This window comes from Oculina patagonica, chromosome 3 (genome assembly GCF_052425735.1).
Source record: "Oculina patagonica isolate OP01 chromosome 3, crgOcupat, whole genome shotgun sequence".
Lineage (NCBI taxonomy): Eukaryota > Metazoa > Cnidaria > Anthozoa > Scleractinia > Oculinidae > Oculina > Oculina patagonica.
This window is the reverse complement of record NC_135760.1, coordinates 15852317-15872645: the sequence shown is the minus strand read 5'-3', so window position 1 is coordinate 15872645 and position 20329 is coordinate 15852317. Positions and strand designations below refer to the sequence as shown.

At 40.1% G+C, this 20329-nt stretch overlaps 2 protein-coding genes across 2 annotated transcripts; both read left to right on the top strand.

Annotated features, from left to right (window-relative positions):
* Positions 1 to 914: 914 nt before the first annotated feature.
* Positions 915 to 20329, top strand: LOC144646915 (uncharacterized). The gene is made up of 9 exons (XM_078506622.1): positions 915 to 1254; positions 7855 to 7956; positions 9010 to 9213; positions 12855 to 12941; positions 14469 to 14546; positions 14993 to 15055; positions 15632 to 15787; positions 16350 to 18470; positions 18958 to 20329. Exons 1-9 carry the CDS (start codon positions 1016 to 1018, stop codon positions 19184 to 19186), a joined length of 3279 nt encoding a protein of 1092 aa, XP_078362748.1. The 5' UTR covers positions 915 to 1015; the 3' UTR covers positions 19187 to 20329.
* Positions 2244 to 3131, top strand: LOC144645859 (uncharacterized). The gene has a single exon (XM_078505391.1). It carries the CDS (start codon positions 2244 to 2246, stop codon positions 3108 to 3110), a length of 867 nt encoding a protein of 288 aa, XP_078361517.1. The 3' UTR covers positions 3111 to 3131.

The following is a 20329-nucleotide window of genomic DNA, read 5'->3' as shown; positions in this document are numbered from 1 at the left end:
CCCAAACTTTGGGGTTGCGGCGACTTCAAAGAAATGGCACGATTTATGCATGCTCAACAAAGATTTGATGCGATTCTTGCAGAACCCTTTCTTCTCACTGAGTATATCAGTGGAAAAGAAAGGGCTCTGCTCGCAGGGTGGCAGAGTACGCACTCTCAGTCAGAACCCTTATTAGCAAACTTAATACAGCGACTTTTTATGCTTATAATTCCAAGGGATTTCAGAGGTGGCTGAGTGGTAAACACAACGCGCAGCGGATACAACGAAGTCATCAGGGGTTGAGGGTTTGAATCACGCTTTATTGGGGGTTATTCTAGAACTGGCATGGGGGCCGAATTACCTCTCCTTGGGTGGCGATTTGAGTCTGACCAAGAAATTACTCTTAACCAAGCTTGGGGACCGAGTAATTCCTCCCCAGAAATTCCGTTTTGATTTATTTCCGTTTCATTCTTTCGGTTATTTCTGGGGGGTTTTCTGATCTCCTTTTTCCTTTTTTTTTCCTTTCTAAGCTTTTGACTTTTTAAACTTTTGTACCCTCTAAGGCTCTAACTTCGTCCCACAATCCATTCTTTGCTATTGTACGAAATCAAAAGTAAGGATCATGATGTCACAATGCTCGCAAATTTTTAGTGGGTGACTGGGTGCTGCTCGTTTGCTCGTTCTTGCATATTTTTAAAAGTGCTCACATGCTCAGTTTTTAGTGGAGGTAGCTTTTTGAAAGGTGCTCGTTGCCCGCAAGGCTAACTTTTGTCAATGCTCGTACTGGCAAAGAAAAACGCTGTGCTCGCATTGCTCTCTTTTGTGTTTGACTGGACAAAATGTTTATACATACATTCAGTACTTATCTGTCTAGTATCTCACCTCTGGTCATGTTGAACGAAGGCTCTGGGTACGACAGAGTGCATTATGGGATGCCATGCGTTTATCGTAAAATCGCCATATTGCGAAGTTCTTGTTCTGCGATCGATAAATGTGAGATAGGAAATTTTCTAGCAAAGCGGATGAAATAGCGAAAATGTACAACAACATTGGCTTGCAGACGGCCCGTGGTTCGGGCACAAATGGCTATGTGCAACGGAACTTGTCTTTGTTGCGTAGCAGGAAAGAAAAAGTCGACTACCATACGAATGAAGACCTCGCTAAATTAGAACAAATGAACACGAAAAAACCCAATCAAGAGATCTTAGAGCATGAACGAAAACGACAGATTGAACTCAAGTGTATGGAACTTCAAGACCTTATGGAAGAGCAGGGGTAAGTATAAAGTTCAATTCGTGTATAGGTTAAAACGAATGCAGACGAAGCTTTAGAACTGTTACGAACACATGCTACTACGCAGAGTTAAAATCTGTCTAACAATCTTTGTTATCAGCCTGTTATGGGATCTTGCGTTATAATTCAAGATCCCGCATCATGAGACAAGATCTTGTAGTTCACGTCAAGGATTACGGGGGCCAAAGTGAATGTACCCAGAACATATGTTGTTGCCCCCGCAGAGCTTTCGCCCAGAGGCGAAAGCCCGAGGAGGCATTCATTGTAGCTTGCGCGTATATATAGAGAATGTACTTACAGTCAAAGTATACGGTATGTATACCAGAAAAAATCTCGATTTGCTCGAAAAAGGCCGCGAGGAATGTAGGGTAATGATGATGTTTTGCCGCAAAGCTTCTCTGGATAATGATGACGTATAAGCGGAAGATTCCCGAAGGAGTTATGGGTATTATGACGTTACAATAACAGGGAGGTAGCGGTAAATGAAAACCCCTATCTTGGGTTAGAACGGTATTAAAAAGACTGACACGTGTTTTGGCATCTGTCACACGTTGATTACTCCGATTTTTGGGCTTACGCGTGTTTACAGATTTTTTCGAGCGGTTTCTCTGCTTTGGTTGTGTTAAGTGATATCAGAAACCCATAAGGGTTGAAACGTGTAACGCGCGCGCACAGCGTTTGAATATTCGTTTTGCTAAGTACCATATTTGGAAACACGAAGAATTTGTACGCGAATGCTTTATACACGTAGTGACACAGGCAACATAATTTTTTGGTTTTGCGGTAAGTTGCTTGAATTTCGACCTAAACGCCGTAAATTTCTTACAGAAACTAAGAAATACATTAAGTTCGATGGAACTAAATCGCAGTCTCATGAGCTCAAATGTGGAGTCCCCCAGGGCTCGGTCTTAGGGCCTATCCTGTACTTACTTTATACTGCACCACTGGCTGACATTCTACGACATCACGAAATGCAATTTCACTTCTACGCTGGCAATACTCAGCTATATATCTCTTTTTCAACAAACAACGATGTCGAATTAACCAATACAATCGGAAAAATCGAGGAATGTTTGTCTGATCTTGACAAGTGGATGTCTATTAACAAGCTAAAACTGAATAAGGACAAAACTGAACTTCTCTACCTTTACTCGAAGCACAATCCGCAGCAGTCTCTACCTCCAATCCGTTTTGGTCAAGATATAATTCAGCCATCTCAATTTGCCAGAAACATCGGTGTGATATTTGACAGAACCATGACTATGCTTCCACATATCAGTTCTATTTGTAAATCTGCCTCTTATCATCTTCGCAACATCTCCCGTATAAGGAAATACTTATCCACGAAAACAACCGAGATCTTGGTCCATGCTTTTGTATCGTCCAAACTCGACCACTGCAACTCTCTCTTGTATAATGTGCCGAAGTACGCTTTAAAAAAGCTCCAGTCTGTTCAGAACGCCGCTGCTCGACTTATCACTTGTTCCCGAAAATACGACCACATCACTCCAATACTGAAAGAACTACACTGGCTTCCTGTTTCTGAACGCATTAAATTCAAGATTCTGCTACTTACCTTCAAAGCTCTCCATCAACAATCTCCTATCTACATTCAAGATTTGCTAACGTACTACCAACCTTCAAGAACCCTCCGATCATCACACTCTTCACGTCTCAACCCTGTCAAATTCCACCTCAAGTCGTATGGGTCTCGAGCTTTTTCTGTTTCCTCGCCTGAACTTTGGAACAGTTTGCCTGTTTTTATCCGCTTGTGTGACAATTTAAGTTCTTTTAAATCAAAACTCAAAACGTTTCTTTTTAAAACTTATTACTCTTAGCGATTTTTACTTTTTATTACTTTTAATGCAAATTTTTAATTTTTAAGATTTATTCAGCTAATTTTAACAAAATTTTTATTGATTTTATTATATATATATATATATCTATAGGACACAGTAATCTGGAGACCCGGGTTCAATTCCCGGCCAAACCACATTTTCACTCATTTGTGTAGTTGTGTTATTTCTGTTCCCAATTTAATTTGTATTTATTTCTCAGAAATTCCTGTGAATCGCCTTCCAAACGGGAATAGGTTGGCGATCCTACGCAAATGAGGCAGTCAGTTGTCTAGATTCCCCTCCCCACCCTTACTGTTAATTAATTCTCTGTTAGGGGGATAGGACTGTGAATCGCCGATCGACCGGGGGGTAGAGAGGTGATCCTGATTGCAGAAAATGTGTTGAATTGTCTCCCGGACCTAATCACTACAAGGTCAATTTCCAGCCATGTTGCCAGCGTGGTTGGTTTGGTGGCCGAGTAGTTAAGGCATCCGACTAGTAATCTGGAGACCCGGGTTCAATTCCCGGCCAAACCACATTTTCACTCATTTGTGTAGTTGTGTTATTTCTGTTCCCAATTTAATTTGTATATATATATATATATATATATAACTAACTGCAGACAGTACTGTTTCGGCCTTCTGGGCCTCATCAGAGCAGTGCTGAATCTAGGATGGAGGTTAAGCTGTATAGCCACCCCAAATGATCCCACACTTGTGGTATCATCTAAGCCATGCCAGAGTGCTCAAACTAGAAAAACTAGTGAGCATGCGCAATGCAAGCGGCAATGACTCATCCTAGTAGAGTGCTCAATTTGGACATGAAAGCAAAGCTTTGTAATGCCAAAGAGCTATATCTAACTGCAGACAGTACTGTTTCGGCCTTCTGGGCCTCATCAGTGCAGTGCTGAATCTAGGATGGAGGTTAAGCTGTATAGCCACCCCAAATGATCCCACACTTGTGGTATCATCTAAGCCATGCCAGAGTGCTCAAACTAGAAAAACTAGTGAGCATGCGCAATGCAAGCGGCAATGACTCATCCTAGTAGAGTGCTCAATTTGGACATGAAAGCAAAGCTTTGTAATGCCAAAGAGCTATATCTAACTGCAGACAGTACTGTTTCGGCCTTCTGGGCCTCATCAGTGCAGTGCTGAATCTAGGATGGAGGTTAAGCTGTATAGCCACCCCAAATGATCCCACACTTGTGGTATCATCTAAGCCATGCCAGAGTGCTCAAACTAGAAAAACTAGTGAGCATGCGCAATGCAAGCGGCAATGACTCATCCTAGTAGAGTGCTCAATTTGGACATGAAAGCAAAGCTTTGTAATGCCAAAGAGCTATATATATATATATATATATTTTTTTTTAAACATTTGTAAAGCGCCTAGAGCAGGCCTGGATAGGCGCTATAAAAATATATTTATTATTATTATTATTATTATACATGTAAGTGTATCGAAGCGAAGTTCTCCAGACTACTTCAAGAAGATGAAACAGGAGAATTCAACCAAATTTAACTTTATTCAACCAAGCTTGATCAAAAGCAAGTTTACGCCATCGAGCGCAAGCTAGCGCGCGCTGTGAATTTAACCCAAATATAGTAAATTTTGATTGGTTAAATGTTTCTCGCGATTTTCCAAATATGGTACTTAGTGTAAACGAATGTGCAAACGCTTTGTACAATGCGAATCATAGGGAGTTACACGTTTCAACCCTTATGGGTTTCTGGTGATATTTGAAGCAGTTGTAAGTAATACGTCGAAAAATTTCGAACAATCGGTTTTGTGTTCTTGGCTACGTGTGTTCCAAGAGCTGGTTTGAGCCTTAAGGTGGTTTGCTTTCGGGAGTTGCCTGTGTCCTATACATCTTACAACCAGTAATAGACAAAAGCGTGAACTTTGTCATGTAATACAGTCAACTCTCGTTATAGCGGACACGCTCGGGGCGTTGTTTAGTGACCGTAATAGCGGGAGTCATTTTCAGTCAAACCTCTGTCGCCGGGGATCTGGTTTTTGTCCGTAATAGCGAGTGTCCGCAATAGCGGGGTGTCTGCAAGGCGAGAGTTGACTGTACAAGGTAATTCGTTTCGCTAACAAACTGTCAGATTATTCGATCCAAAAGGTGGTTTGAATAAGGATCAAAAATTGTTTTCTCGAATCTTTGAATGTGCCATATTTTGTTACTCGTGGAATTATTAGGCTTTTAGGCCTGGAAATTATTGTAAGTTAATTGTGAATGTTATAAGCCCGGAAATAATCTTGCGTGTTGTCACCACAAATAATGTGTTATGTGTTATTTCCGCGTGCTAGTTAATTGAACCTGTGAATATTTTTAGGACGCAATGGTGTCACACAACACGAAATTCCGCAACAAACAGACCAAACAATGTCTTGACGTACATGACACCGTAAAAAAGAAGCCTAATTTTAAAGGCGACAAAAAGACTCCACTAATCATAGATTATTGCTGTAAAACAAATTATAAAAAGGCGGGGGCAGCTTTATAACCATGCTAATTCCAGTCTGTTTGCATGGCTGGTTTTGTGCTACTGCAAATGAAATGCAGAAAACAGACATTAATTGAACCCTAAAAATTAATATGTACATTACCGTTGATTGCATCTACCTGTGAACGCGTGCCACCTAAACATGATCTAATTGGGTATTAATGTAGCATGATTGGTAATCATAGGTTGGTAGTTTGGCAGACTGCAACAGCAACTTTTGCGCTGAGAGTTCAACACATGCCGGTTTTGAAATGGCGGAAAGATTGGATATAGAGACTTCTTCCGAAAAATTGATGCTGATCTGTGTCAATTTGCATGCACAGGTTCACTTGAATCATTTCTAGTATAAGGTTTCCCCCATGCTCAGTGTTTATGGTGAGCACTGAGATAGCCTGCAAGCAGGCTCTCTATTCAGGGGCAATGTGAATTGAACTCTTTGAGCGCGGAAGGCATGATCCCGCGAGTGAAGCGAGCCCACGATCAAAGTTGAATTGAATTTCAAATCCGGCGCGTTCGTCCACGAATGCAGCACTCTGATTGGTCAAAAATGACAGGCTCAATTAATGTGAGAAAAACCAGCGTCCATATCAAAGCCAAATCAACTACGGCATCCGTGAATAGACACGCGAGTTCTGTTCAGCAGCCTTCATGAAGCATTTTGGAAACTTTTGCTTGATTCTAACGATCTCCTTAACTTAAAATACGAACAGGAAGATGCGGTAAATTGTCTTCTAAAAGGACGAAGATGTTTTTGCAGTTATGCAAACCGGTTACAGCAAGTGCTTCATATTTCAACTCTTTGCAATGGCATTGGCGGAGAAGAAGGTTTACAAACGACTCTCAGACACTATCGTTTTAATAATATGCCCCCTTTCAAGCATAATTGAAGACCAGGTGAAGGAGGGACAATCGATGGGTTGAACTGTGTTGCTTTGCGAGATTTAACCGACGTTACGTGCGTCAGTTTGCAGATAATATTTGCATCGGCCAAGAAGTCTGCGACAGTCGGACGAAACGTGCAGGAGAATAAAGCAGCTTTACAATGCCGTTCACAGAGTGATGCTCACTAGTTAAGTTCAAGGTTCTGATTTTTCGGGCACACGAATCGACACACGGCTGGACAAAGTAGACCATTTTGTGAATTGTTTTTCAATTTGTTCGTACGTTGTACATCATTTGTCCGCGGCTCCCATTGCGATTTGACGCTTCTAATAAATTTTCCGTTGACATGCAACCCGATTTACCAGTTCCATATTTTACCAAAAATCTTTACTTGCAGATACGGCAACATTCACTCGCTTTGTTAAAAACTTTTTTCAAAATGAACGTGTGAGCGTTCGATTGATCTATGAATTGAAGAGCCATCAATGTATTGCAACCGAAAGCGTGGTGAGTTGTCAACAAGTTGTCACATTTTGAGGGGCCCGATTTGAAATTCAATGGCTTGCGTGCAGGCTCTCCCTTTGCGGGCTCGCTTCGCCCACGCACTCCCGCCTTCGGCACTTCACGTTGTCCCGGCCAGAATAGAGAGCCTGCTCGCAGTGCGAAAGTTTGCGTTACGGTCTGCTAAACTTCAAAGTTTGACACCTGAAACGCAGACGTACAAGGTCACGCTAAAACATTTTATTAGCGCGTACGTTCACAGGTAGATGCAATCGACGGTATAGTACCAGTGTTAACAGGGTGTTTATTTTGTGTTGGTTAATTTAAAAGAACATGTACAGTATAGGTTTTCAGGATAAAGAGACATAAACAAAGATCAGCATCAAGCAGATCTCTGCAAAGTGCAATTCAACTGTATATAATTATTATAATATTGCAGACAAAACAACTGAAAACACATTCTGCTTACACTGGAAGAGTCTTAGATTATGTCCTTGTTTCTCGCCCTTGCCTTAATAATTCAATAATCATCATTGTTCAGTGTGTCACATGACAGTTGTTAACATACATGTAGGGTCCTACTGGTAAGTGTAAGCAACCGTAATAATAAATTATTAAAGTTATTGATTACATTTGTAGTAGATGTCAGAGGGCAACTATTGTTTTGTGCTTCAGAGATAAATAAAATTGCTGTCTTCAAACAGTGTCTTTTAAAAAATGGTTGTGTACCCTGAAACATGGAATGTTGTTTTATTTTCAGGAACATGATAAATCATTGAATGTTTAACTACACATTGTAGAGCTGACAGAGGTTGTTTTTAAGTGTTTTTGTTCTTTTCCTATTTCAAATTTAGATATACTGAAAACGAAATTGAAGACAAGGTGGAGGAGTTGCGACAAATCCTGTCTGAAAAAGCAGGCCTTGCATCAAAAGACAATAAAGATGGAAAGCCCAAGTATGTACATGCTTGACTTGTGTTCTGATATTGTCTTTTACTATTTGTTTCAGGAAGGTTCTGAGGTAGGAAGAGATACAGTACTGAAATACACTAAATTCATATAAAGAATATTTCTTCTTCTGTATGTTACAATGTATTTGAAGAGTCACTGAGTGATATTTTTAACCTTTCGATGCTTGATGCTTGATGCTGCAGGTGTAAATTTAATTAAGTCTTGTGACTGTTTGTACTTGTATTGGGAAATTCTCTTGTCATGTAGGATTCATTTTCTCTTTTTCTGTGTCATTTCATTTGTACTAATCTTGTGACGGTTCAATATTAATACTGATAACATTATAAAATCACATACTTTAAGTGGTAAAGAAATTGTATATCTTTGCAGAATACATGTACACATGAAACTGGTAAGCTTTCTAGTTAGTCTAAATTGTCTTATATATGTATTCAAGGTAAAGATATTAAGAGTTTGTATTTATACAGTTTAATTAAGAGTGATTGTGGGTTGAATTATCACATGTACCTACCCCACCAACCGACCAACCAATCTGACCACCTACTGTACACTATTGGTGTATGTCGGCCTGTCTGTCTTTCTGTCTGTCCACTTTGTACTTGTATGATCTTATTTGCTTTTATTTTTAGTAAGTCAAAAGGTAAGATGTTTTTTGTGTTGTCATTTGTTAATGTTTAGGAAAATTTTAATTACACTGTTTACTTGTTTGCTCTGTCTTCTGAATGACTAAGTTACACATCAGCATAGCAGATTATTTGTGGTTTAACCCTCAAAAGTACTATATCCGCATAACACTGTAAATCTACTTGCTGTTTTTCTTATAATCCTCTAAAATACATGTTTGTAGAATTTGGTTTTATTCCAAGACTTTCTCTTTGCATGGTTGAGGCTCATTTGTGATTTGCTCACTTGTTGAGGGGTTAAACTGTAACATGTAATTTTTTTTAGGATGATGGGAGATTTGTTCTATCACTTGTGAAAATTCAAAATGAGTATGATCTTTTGATAAATATGTTAATGTCAATATTTATTTTCAGTGCCACAGAAACACATCAAATGGCTGAAGCAAATGAACAGAAGAATGCCAAAATGAAAGAAGCTCTTGGAATCAAGGAGGATTACAAAGATGGCTCGTCATTTGATCAGGAATTGAAGGCAGCTCAACGAGCTTCTACACAGTTGGCTTGGGAAGCGAAACAAAAAGATTTGGAAAAGCAAAAAGAGAAAGAACTGATCAAAAGGTAAGGAATTAGTACAAACTTATCTAGCGATCAGAATCTTGCAGTGATGCACATCGTACGGTTGCCACCTGACAAAGGTTTTGATTAATTATTTTGATGGTGACTCATTCTGATTTCAACAAAATAAAATCTCAAAAGTTTGGGGCTGGAATTGAAATGGTAAGTGATATATTCCCTGGCAGGAGCATGCTACTGTGTTAGAAAATTTATCAAGCAAATTATTAAAATGGCAAAAGTACTGTGTGCATCACTGTTTCTTCTTCTCATACATTTAAATCAATAAAATACTAAGTTAGGTTTGCAGTCCTTGGGATAATTATATGAAAATGGTTTGGTTGGTCATAATACATACGCAATCTTGTACCATCAAATTTTCCCATTTACTACCATAACCTGAATGTGGAAATCAGTTGGGAGAATTTACGAGGGACATGTTTTCATACAGTAAAATTATTTTATTTTCATGATTTTTTTCTTTTGTTGTTGTAAGTTGAGTCATATGTGTACCTACACTATACATGTATAAAGTAAGTGTCGTGGGAGTCCCGGTGGCCTGGTGGTTTGTGCACCTGACTCCCAGGGGGGGTACTCCGGCTTGTAAATGACGGGGATGATCGAATGGAGGCAAAACTCAGTACCCAAAAAAATCCCTGAGTCTTCCGACATTACCCAAAAAATCCCTGGACCAAAAATAACCCCCCCAAAAAATCCCTTGTCAAATTACCCCTAAATTGCCAGGAGGGGCAGTAATCTAACGCAAAGAAAACCATAAAAATTGAACGCTCGTGTTTGTTTATTCATCATACCATAAAAACGCCAAGGCCGTGCCAGGGCACTTTAGTTCATTTTTAATAACCAAAAAAAATCCCCTATATTAATCAAGTCACTCAAAAAAATACTTGCCAGATTTTCCAACCCAAAAAAATCCCGTAATCGAAAATTTCAAACCCAAAAAAATCCTTCGATCACCCCCGTCATTTACACGCCGGAGTACCCCCCCCCCCCCCCCCTGGGACCTGACTCTGGATAAAGTGGTCCAGGTTTGAGCACTGGCCAGCGTCATTGTGTTTTGTTGTTATTCCCTTGCTCCACCCAGGAGTATTTATGGGGGAGGGGAGGGGGGGGGGTGCCTGTGAAAGACTAGCATCCCATCCAGGGGGATGTACCATAGCAGTACTCCTACATGTAGTCACTTGTTGCTACCAAAAACCAGAAAAGATCTGAAAGTATTCATCACTACTGCTTGAGTCCAGATACATGTATATATCTAGATTATAATTTTGGTTCAATCCTCAATTCCCTCATTAAGACATGCCTGCAGGGAACCATGTCCTTGGCAATGCTAAATAGAACTTTCCTGCATGCAAGTCTCATAAAATTGGGAAATGGGGATTGCAAGATGAAAGAATATCGTTGATAGATGTCGGTGTGACAGGGAAATAGAACATCATTCCGCATTAATAGGAAAGTGAGGAAACCCCCTCATTAGTTTTGGTTCATCAGAACCAAAAAATTAAACTTTCTATAGGACTGTGACCTACTGAGTGTTTGGTTTCATGAAAAAAGAGTACCTGTCACTCAGCGTTGTACAAAGAACTTTCATGGTACCTTCATGGATGTAAAAATATTACACTCCTTCTTATTAAAGCGTGAACACTTAAAATATGTCTGGAATGTTCTTTGTGTTTTAACCAATCACATGCGAGAACTTCAGACCGCAGAAACCACAAACAACGAATGATGGGTTTCCATCAGTCACGGAACAATATTCGGTTCTCGTTTCGCTCCAATTTACAAGTAAACACTAATTGTAATTCCTTTCTTTTTGAGAACATTCACTGCCGTACTGAAGAATATGTATGAGTGATTTTTTTATAGAAAAAATTGAAAAACCAATGCGCCCGATGCCACGATTTGCCCCAGTTGCCGCCAATTTTCAAAAATTGTAACAAATTCGTTTCTGCAGTTACCGTTCGCCTGATGGCATGTTACAATTTGAACTGAGGTAAGCTTGCATTTTCCGGTTTTTATCTCACCCCAACTATTGTAGCAGACCTAAACACTGATAGAAGGAAGGTTCGTTTCTTCGATATCAGCGAAACGATAGCGGGAAGGAAAAGCGAAAATCAAGCGATTGAGGTGTTTACTTTGCACCAATCTGTTATCACGGCAACATTTTGAATAATTTTCGTCTGGAGCCTTTACAGTTTGCAGTCTTACGATCACGGAACCTCTGATTGCCTTAGGGTTGAAATCGTTTGCCGAAATAAATCGAATCCCTTGTTCTACCGAAAAGATTTACAATCAGTAACGAAAACTCCACAATTTTGTATTTTATTTTTGGTTTATCGTGTTTACATCTTATGTCTAGACGTGTCTACAACATACTGCATGCACTGAACCATGTCGTATAACGTCGCTGAAGGAACCGTCCTTTTTTTTTTCCTTCAAAAATCCCTGAAACCTTGTTCTGGATGGCCCTCGATACGACAGAATAGCAGTTCTTTAAATTCCTGAAAAAGACAGAGCGTGTATCCTGAAACAAAATAAGAACTAAAGTTGCTCCGTGACCGATGGAAACCCATTTGTTGTTTGTGGTTTCTGCGGTCTGAAGTTCTCGCATGTGATTGGCTAAACATAAACATTCCAGACATATTTTTTAGTGTTCACGCTTTTATAAGAAGGAGTGTAACTCCACACTAACAAACCATTTCATCAGTATATTTGTTTAGTAGACCAAAAAAACATTTTTTGTTGGGTAGAAATTACATGTACATGTACTTGTATATGTATGTGTTATTAGTTTAGCAAAGATAAACTTTCCAGTCCTTGTAATGGCTTCTTGTCATAATGCTTTGTCTGTTAAGAACATTGTTTATTGTGTCATCTTGGATGTAGAGAGATTTGAAACAATGTTAGTTGTGATCTTTGTGTTGCATTGTATTAAACCAACATGAACATAGCTACATGTACAAATGTACTTTGTAACTCAAGGTTATTTGGTTTGTTTATGTCATGTACAATGGTCATGTACAATATTATTAGAATGAGTCACACAGGTGAGTGAACATTAACTTTTGTTTTAAGCTGTTGCCAGTATTAAATAATGTACATGCCGATAGTTATTATTAGTTATTTTTCAAGGAAACCAAACATTCAGTGGTCATATTTTTTTTTTAATTAGTAGTTTTAACTGCATTTAACAGGAAGTGAGAAAGAGCTCTTAAACCATAGCAAATGACAAAATTAATTCAAAGTCTAAATAATGTTCTTGATTTTCTATTTCCCAACACTGTATCTAGAGTATTTGCTCGTTTGTTCTCAAGTTTCATTTTGGCTTGACGCAGGTAAGGCCAGCAGTCTTGAGATTTTGTGTTATTTAATTTGCAGCTAAACCTGTAAGAGTTTATTTATGTTAACTGTGTTAGGGGCTGTTGAAGGCACCTTGTTTTACAGTGGCAAAAATGTTGTGTTACTACTTGATGGAAAACAGCAGAATTTCAACTGAAAGCTGTTCTTAATGCTTGTGGATTTGAAAGTAAAGTCATGAAAAGCGGCATATTCACATTGTTACAAAAAAGTCCAACTTTTTTAGGGTTTTATGTGTAGTGTATTTTTTCCTAACTGTTTTCTCTTTATAGTGCAAAGGAGGAGTCACCCCCAAAGAAGAGAAAGAGAAAGCATACTTCTGCATCTGAGTCATCAGATGAAGAGAGTAACTCAGACAGGTAAAATGTAAAACAAAGTAATGACACGATCTTCACTGTGACGTCACCAATTTAAGCAACTGGGTAAAAAAACATGAAAAAAATCGAGGGCTTCAACAGGATTCAAACCTGTGACCTCCATGATACAGGTGCGATACTCTAACAACTGAGCTATGAAGCCACGGATTGGGAGCTGGGTGGTGGTCTCACAGTGAGGATCTGTCATTTCTTGTTTCCCTCTTACGTGCAAATTCTTTCATTTAAATTCTGTCATTTAGAACAAACTTTGTAATTAAAAGCTAAGAGGTATACCAGGATAAAGAGCAAAGGAGAAGAAGATGAAAATAAAAGGAGAAGTACAATTCTTGAGTCATAAAATTGGTGATATCTCTTTTTTTTCTTCCATCCCTCTGGGAGAAAACCATGAAAACTAGTCTAAGTTATAAAAAGCATACCAAATCCCTCCCTATATCCACTCCCTGTCTGCTTATTGTCGGCATCTGCTAAACAAAAACAAAGGGAAAAACAAAAAACAGCCACTAAACAGAGTGATTAGAGCCGACTGCAAATGTGTTCATGGTGATGTATTTACTTGAACTAGAGCATGAGGCTGGGTGTTGTGAAGTGAAATTCTTATCTTTGAAAGTGGCTTGGCAAACAACAAAGGATGGGGGTTTTGTTGAAAGCAGAGCGGCAAACTAATGGTGTAAAGAATTTTCATCTGACCATGGGTTTTGATCATACAGCATGTGAATCAAAGTACAGGATCATTAAATTTTAATGTGAAATCAAAGAAACTGCAAAATGGTTGTTTGCAGAGGGGGCAAGATACATGTACCCAAAGGGCAGTGATAGCTAAGATGAAAACAAAATGAAAATCCCTATTTAGTTTCTTGTGTTTGACTGCATAAAAAGCCTGCTGTAAGTTCTTGTTGACACAGCCCTTTTAGCACTCCCAGTTCTTTATTCATGAACGGCAAGTAAGGTTACTAGTTAGTTGTACTCATTACTTGTATTAGCTTGCTATAAACTTTATGTGTGGAGGTAAGTTGAAGCTGGTAAAGTGCTCAAATTAGAAGAGAGAGCTCATGCTACCCACGTGCAAGAAAACCACATTCAGCGGCACATTTGGTTGTTCAAAAAATAACAATTTGAACTTGAAGTGTTCACAAGGAATAAGTCTGGGTTGAAAAGTATGACTCTTGAAATTATGAAGATGTACTTCAAAACATTCTTGTGATATAAGGTTGCTTGTGAGGTATTGCATAAGTATTCAGTGCTGTGTAGAAGAAAGAAAGAGCTGTCTCTTGATCTTGGCTGTTACACATTTGTGCAGCATAAACACATCACATGGTTTGTTGTTCTTGTGGGTTCCTGTCCTGAAATATAGTGTGCACATGTAGGTTTTCCTATATGTTTACCTTACCAAATAAATGACCACTAATTGTAAATACTGATGTTGTTAATAACATAATTGAAACATTGCCTGTGAGTACATTTACAGCCATTAAATTCCTCTCTAATGCAGGTGTTGTTTCATTCTTGCAGTTCTGACGACGATGGTGAAAAGGATTCTTCCAAGCGTAAAAAACAGAAAAAACGAAAAGAACGGACACCAAAAGAAAGGTAACTTCACTGCAGAGTGAAGCATCTGCAGTGAAGACATACATGTACAAACATATGCCTTAATAAATGATTTTAACTTTCAGTCCTCAACAGAGACTAAACTCGTGTACTGTAAGTACTTTTTATGGCAAGGAAACAGAGAGAACTTTAAAATTTCACAAAAAATGTGAGAAAGAAATTTTGGTATGCATATAGCAGGTAAGACAAACCAAAATCTGATTGGCATCCAAGTATGACTGGGGTAGTGAGATTGCAACAACAGTTTGAAGTTTATTTATGTTGTAAAAACGAAAAAAAGTATGTGGGTTTCCCACATCATTTACATGTTCATAAGGTACATGTATATTTATTGACATTATTTCCCTTTCCGAAATAGTTATTACATGTACTTCCTAACTAACAGTGTTTTTGTTTTTCTCTTCAATTTTCTCTTCAAATGTTTATAGTTCATCGGAGTCAGAAACAGACAGACGAAAATCAAAGAAGTCGAAAAGAAATAAAGATAAAAGGCATGAAAACAGAATACAAATATTATACCCTTCCCTTTCCTGATAGATCAGTGTTGTTCTAACAAAACGTCTGACTCTGAGTAAGCAGTTATTTGTTTTATACAACAGTGAGATAAAACGTTATTTGTATTGTAGTGAAATTCAATCTATCATTTGTGTTAAACTTAAATCATTTCATATTATTACTTCGATTCATACTCGCCAAGTTAACTCTTTTTTTAATTCTTTTTCTAATTTTTTGCGGGTTGCTAGTGCTACGATATTTTATCTTGTTCTTGTTGAAACAAAGTTTCTTTGTTATGATTTAATTTTTACAGTCAGGCATTCAAACCTTAAACGGGTAAGTATGACTAGAATTGACTGTTGCCTTAAGTACAGTTGTTTGACACCGTTACATGCACAGGTAGTATTGTAATCATTTTCGTGCGTGTTGAAAGAACTGCATTAATACTATAAATGTCAGGTTTACTTTAATTGTAATTAGCGCGACTTCGAATTTTATGACTCAAAATTTTGTGACTTAGTTAGCACCGTCAGGTACAAATTATATGTATTGCTTTGTCCTTGTGTTTCCAGAGATGAGTCTCGAGAGCGTTCCCGCAAAAAGAGCCCGGAAAGAGGTAGAAAGTCCAGAAGGAAAGAGAAAGAAGAAAAGGAAGCCAAACGAAAGAAGAAATCTGTCAGCTCTGAAGACGAAAAACCGCGAAGGAAACGAAGACAAGATTCAGAAAGGTAAGACTTGCATCCTGAAGGCACGTGTCACAGTGGGGCTGGCTACTTACGTTCTCTGTTCCCTTCTCTACTGTTGTGTCTCCATTAAACTTTATATTGCTTTTAGTTATCTAAAGAAAATTAAAGCTGTTGAAATGGCTCTGTTAATTACAACCACAAAAATCTTCCCTTGTGACTCGATTGTTTGTCCATATTGACAACCGCGGTTTTGAAGGTTGTGTGGTCTTTACCTCGCTTGGTCTCGATCCCTTTTTTGCTTTAATTCAGAAGTACGACTCATCAATTATTAAAATTTCAAAACATTTCATTTTACTAAATTTGCATTTTGATCATTATAAGGGCAAGCGTATTTTTTCGAGTTAATGTTCCCGTCTTAATGTTCTTATTGTGCTAATGATGTAGAAAAAAAACTGTTATTATGGTTTTCTTCTATTTGATGGCAATTTTGTACATCTCACAAGTGTCTTACATGTGATATATCGTGACAGTTCCATGAATGTTAAACGGCCGCCTTATATTCCACTAGAAAACACTGAGTAATACTTATTTTTCCTTCCTGCAGTCGATCAGAGAGTGAAAGCCCTGACAGACGTAACACGAAAATCCAACAGAAGGGAGAAAGAGATCAAAGAAATAGAAAAGAAAATCGTAGTCCGTCAACGGACAGAGAACATGTTACAAGACGACGTCGCGAAAGATCCCCTTCTTCCGATAGGTTATCCCCTCAGAAAGCACAGCCTCATCGCCAACAGCAGCTTGACAAATCAGACGTAAGAAAAGAAAGAGTTATACGGGATGATCGTGTAAATCGACGTGACGAAGAACGTTATAGGCAGGAACGGGTCCGTGAAGAGCGTGAGGAACGTGACAATCGTGCGCGTGAGGAACGTGATAATCGTGCGCGTTATGGTCGGTCACGTGCAGAACGGGATCACTCGCCTAATGACCGCATGAGCGAAGAGCGATCAAGACCTCGTCGTAGTGACATTCGTGATCGGCAGTCTCCGGAAAATGATGTTCGTGAAAGGCGGCAACGTCGTGCTGATCGTTCGAGTTCTGCAGAAAAGTCACCTGATACGAGGAACCAGATAAAACAGCGCAAGGCGCGAACTCCGTCTGAAGAAAAGCGACCCGTACGACGTCAAGAACCCGCTGAAGAAAAACCTGAAAGGAGGCGCCAGAGGTCAACTTCAAGCCCTGAACAACCTAAAATTACAGCTAGGAGGAGAGACTCTCGCGAAGGAGAAGGACAACGACGAACACAACAGAGAGAAAACGTTTCCAGGGACGGCGATAGACGTGAGGGTGGGCGAATGAGGCGTTCTGTTACTCCTGAGGAAAGCAACCGTCGACGTAGTTCTTCCAGAGAAGAGAGAAGGGTCCGCAAACAGCGGTCTCCTTCACCTGATGATAGGCGCCGCATAGAGGATACACGAAGGAGTCGCAAGCAAGAGCAGTCCCATAGTCCCCCTAAAGAAACCAGAAGAATGACTGCAACATTCGCACCGGCATCTCCCATCAGAGAGAGCAGACAGAAGGTGAGATCACCTAGTGAAACACGCGAGAGTCCTCCACCGAAACCGGCTGTGAAGAAAGCAGAAGTAGCTAGCGAGAGAAAGCAAGTGGCAAAAAGCAAGGCAAAGGCTACATCCAAACCTTCCAGTTCAGAGGAGAGTTCTTCCAGTAGTTCGTCTGAATCCGAGTCAGAGTCGGAGGGTGAATCGTCCAATAGCAGCCCCGAGAAACCAACAGCACAAACAAAACAGCGATCACCTCCTGAAGTGAGTGCTGAAAAGGCTCGAAAGAGCAGGCCTTCCTCGTCACCTCGTGATGCTAGACACCAGTCCTCACCTGAAAAGTCTGCAAGTCCCAGTCCTTCTCCTATGAAGCAGTTGAGGCGGTCCCCAGATAATGCAGTGCCTTCAAGGCGACGTAAAGCTAGTAGGAGCCCGAGTCCACCCCCTGTGCGTAGAAGGTCTCCTCCGAGCCCTGTTCGTGATAGTCTAACGAACAGAAATCGAAGCAGAAGTAGATCTGGAGAGAGAGTTCACAGAAATAGATCACAAAGCCCCAAACCAGCAAGAAATCGAAGTCGCAGCCCGAGGCGTGCACCTCCTGTGCAACCACGTAGGCGTCAACCGTCCAGAAGTGTAACACCCCCAAGATCCAACAGAATGCCCAGCTCATCGCCTCCACGAAGACAACCATCAAGAGGCTCAAATCAGCGCCGGAGAAGAAGTGACAGTCGCAGTCCCAGACGTTCTCCGCCTGTCCAGCCCCGAAGGCGTCAACCATCCCGGAGCCCAACGCCACCGAGAGTCAAGAGAAGCCCAAGCCCTCCTGTCAGGAGACGCCGATCAAGAAGTCCGGTTCGTGCACGAGGCTCAAATCAGCGTCAAAGTAGAAGCCCTGTCAGAAGTCCGAGTCACAGCCCTAGGCGTTCTCCACCCAAGCAAATGCGAAGGCGTCAACCATCAAGAAGCGTAACGCCTCCAGGGAATCGACGTGCAGCTAGCCCATCTCCCAGACGACACAGCCCTGTGCAGAGACGTAACAGAACTCCCAGTACATCACCTGTCCGGAAGAAGAGCAGAGCGGCGGAACGTGAGCCTTCTCCTGTCCAGAAGAGAAGTCAAACCTCGAGTGGGTCTGTAGAGAAAAGCACTCGTGAGCCTGCAAGAAGGTATGTACGATGTGGTGTCTACTAAAAATATTAATGAAGAATCTCCACATTTAAGTACATAGCTATCGAGAACTTGAAAAGGATATAATTGTTCACACACAGATTGGCACTCGACCCTCCGGACCTCGGCACCCAGTGGACTAGTTGTTAGCTTGTCAGATTTTAGATTCAACAGTTAATGTGTTGTGTCCTTAAAAAGACACTACTTCACAGTGCCTCTCTTTACCCAGTTGTAGAAGGAGATACGATTGCTTAGGGGGGGGGGGGGGAGGGGTAACCTATGATGGACTAGCATCCCACCCAGGGGAGTAGAAATACTCTTTTGTGCTTTTGAAACGAGTTAAGCGCCGACAGTTATGAGCTAATGTACCCGTAAAGACTTGACCTGTGTTTTTTAGAGAGTGTTTAGTTTTGTTTATTTGTATTTTTTCTCGGACCGTGCTATGTTCATCTACCAGTGTTGGTAAGATCATATTTCTTGTTTCAGAGCTGCTCAGGAGAAAAATCAAGAGAAAGCTGAAGTGGTCAAGCCTAAACAAACGAAAATCACCGAAAGCAAATCCCGGAAGAAAAGCAGCAGTCAAAGCGGAAGTAGTTCTGAAAGTGACAGCAGTGAGAGTGAAAGCAGCGATGACAGTAGCAGCGAGTCGAGCAGCAGTGAGGAGGAGTCTGGGTCCGACAGCAGCAGCTCTGATGACGACAAGCCAAGACGATAGCGAGTTAATACATGTACTTGTACATGTGAAAATGCCATAGCTTAGAATTAACGGCTTGTGTTTGCTAAAAAAGTTTCACTCGCGGTATTTTCCCTCTAACGTACCGTTTTTGTACTTTAGGGCAGGTAGGAGATTTTTTTCCGTTGGGGATGTTGCTTAACAACATGACGTAGTCTGTCAGCGACGACCTGACGTGTCAAATTTCGGAATGCTCGTGCCATTCTCTGATTGGACAATAAGAATCGGAAACTTTTCGTTGTAGACGATGTTTTACGAGAAACAGTTTCCTCCGTCTGTGCGCGTGCTTTTGTAGGCTACTGTCCTTTTTTATTAGACAGCTATAGACCTTAGACAGGGTTTGCGCATCTCGAAATACCGTATTTCCACGATCAAGCTCCGAGGCCGGTGTTTTCATGTTTCAGGTTTTCCTCTGTCACTCTCAATTGTTGAACCAGTTTTATTTATTAATACTGGTTTTATTTTTGGCAAGAAACCTGAAGTAATTCCGCTTTCCCTTCATGCATAATTGAGAAAATACGGTAACTCTAGAAAAATGCACAAACACCCAGTTGGGGGTATTTTGATACCTTAGCAGTATTGTTTTCCTCAGTGGTGAATGCCGGCTCAGCTTGTTGAATAGAGGCATGTAATGGGCTTTTACCTGTATTTAAGCCCGAACCCTTGACTGTCTCGTCCAAATTACTATACTTAACCATAGCAACAAATGTTTCATTTTGTTTTACATCACAGGTTATAGCTGTCAGCGATAAACCTTAAATGACCATAATATAAACTTGAGAAAAATAGAAAATTTTGTTATAGTATGCCATCTTGTATTGAGCTCGATTCGTCATTACAAAGAGAAGTGATTATAGCAGTAGTGCAAAAATAACCATTCAGGTGTATTTTTCCAAGAAATATTGTTTCATATCATGATTGGCACATGACGATCTTGACAGAAGATGTCTTCTATGTATGCCATAGTTTTCACGGACCCATTTTACTGTGCATTTGTTATTAACTGGAATATGTTAGACAGTCGTTCTCTTGCAGAACCGCGTTTCTCCGTAATCTGTACACTTCATATCGGAGTTTAATTCTATATTCGCCAGCTTTTTAAATAAATCATTTATTGAAAATTGT

Coding starts and splice junctions, on each gene's coding strand:
- LOC144646915 (XM_078506622.1), top strand. CDS start 1,016: ATGTACAACAACATTGGCTTGCAGACGGCCCGTGGTTCGGGCACAAAT. Junction 12,942..14,468: donor GAAGAGAGTAACTCAGACAG/GTAAAATGTAAA, acceptor TCATTCTTGCAG/TTCTGACGACGATGGTGAAA. Junction 18,471..18,957: donor ACTCGTGAGCCTGCAAGAAG/GTATGTACGATG, acceptor TTCTTGTTTCAG/AGCTGCTCAGGAGAAAAATC.
- LOC144645859 (XM_078505391.1), top strand. CDS start 2,244: ATGCAATTTCACTTCTACGCTGGCAATACTCAGCTATATATCTCTTTT.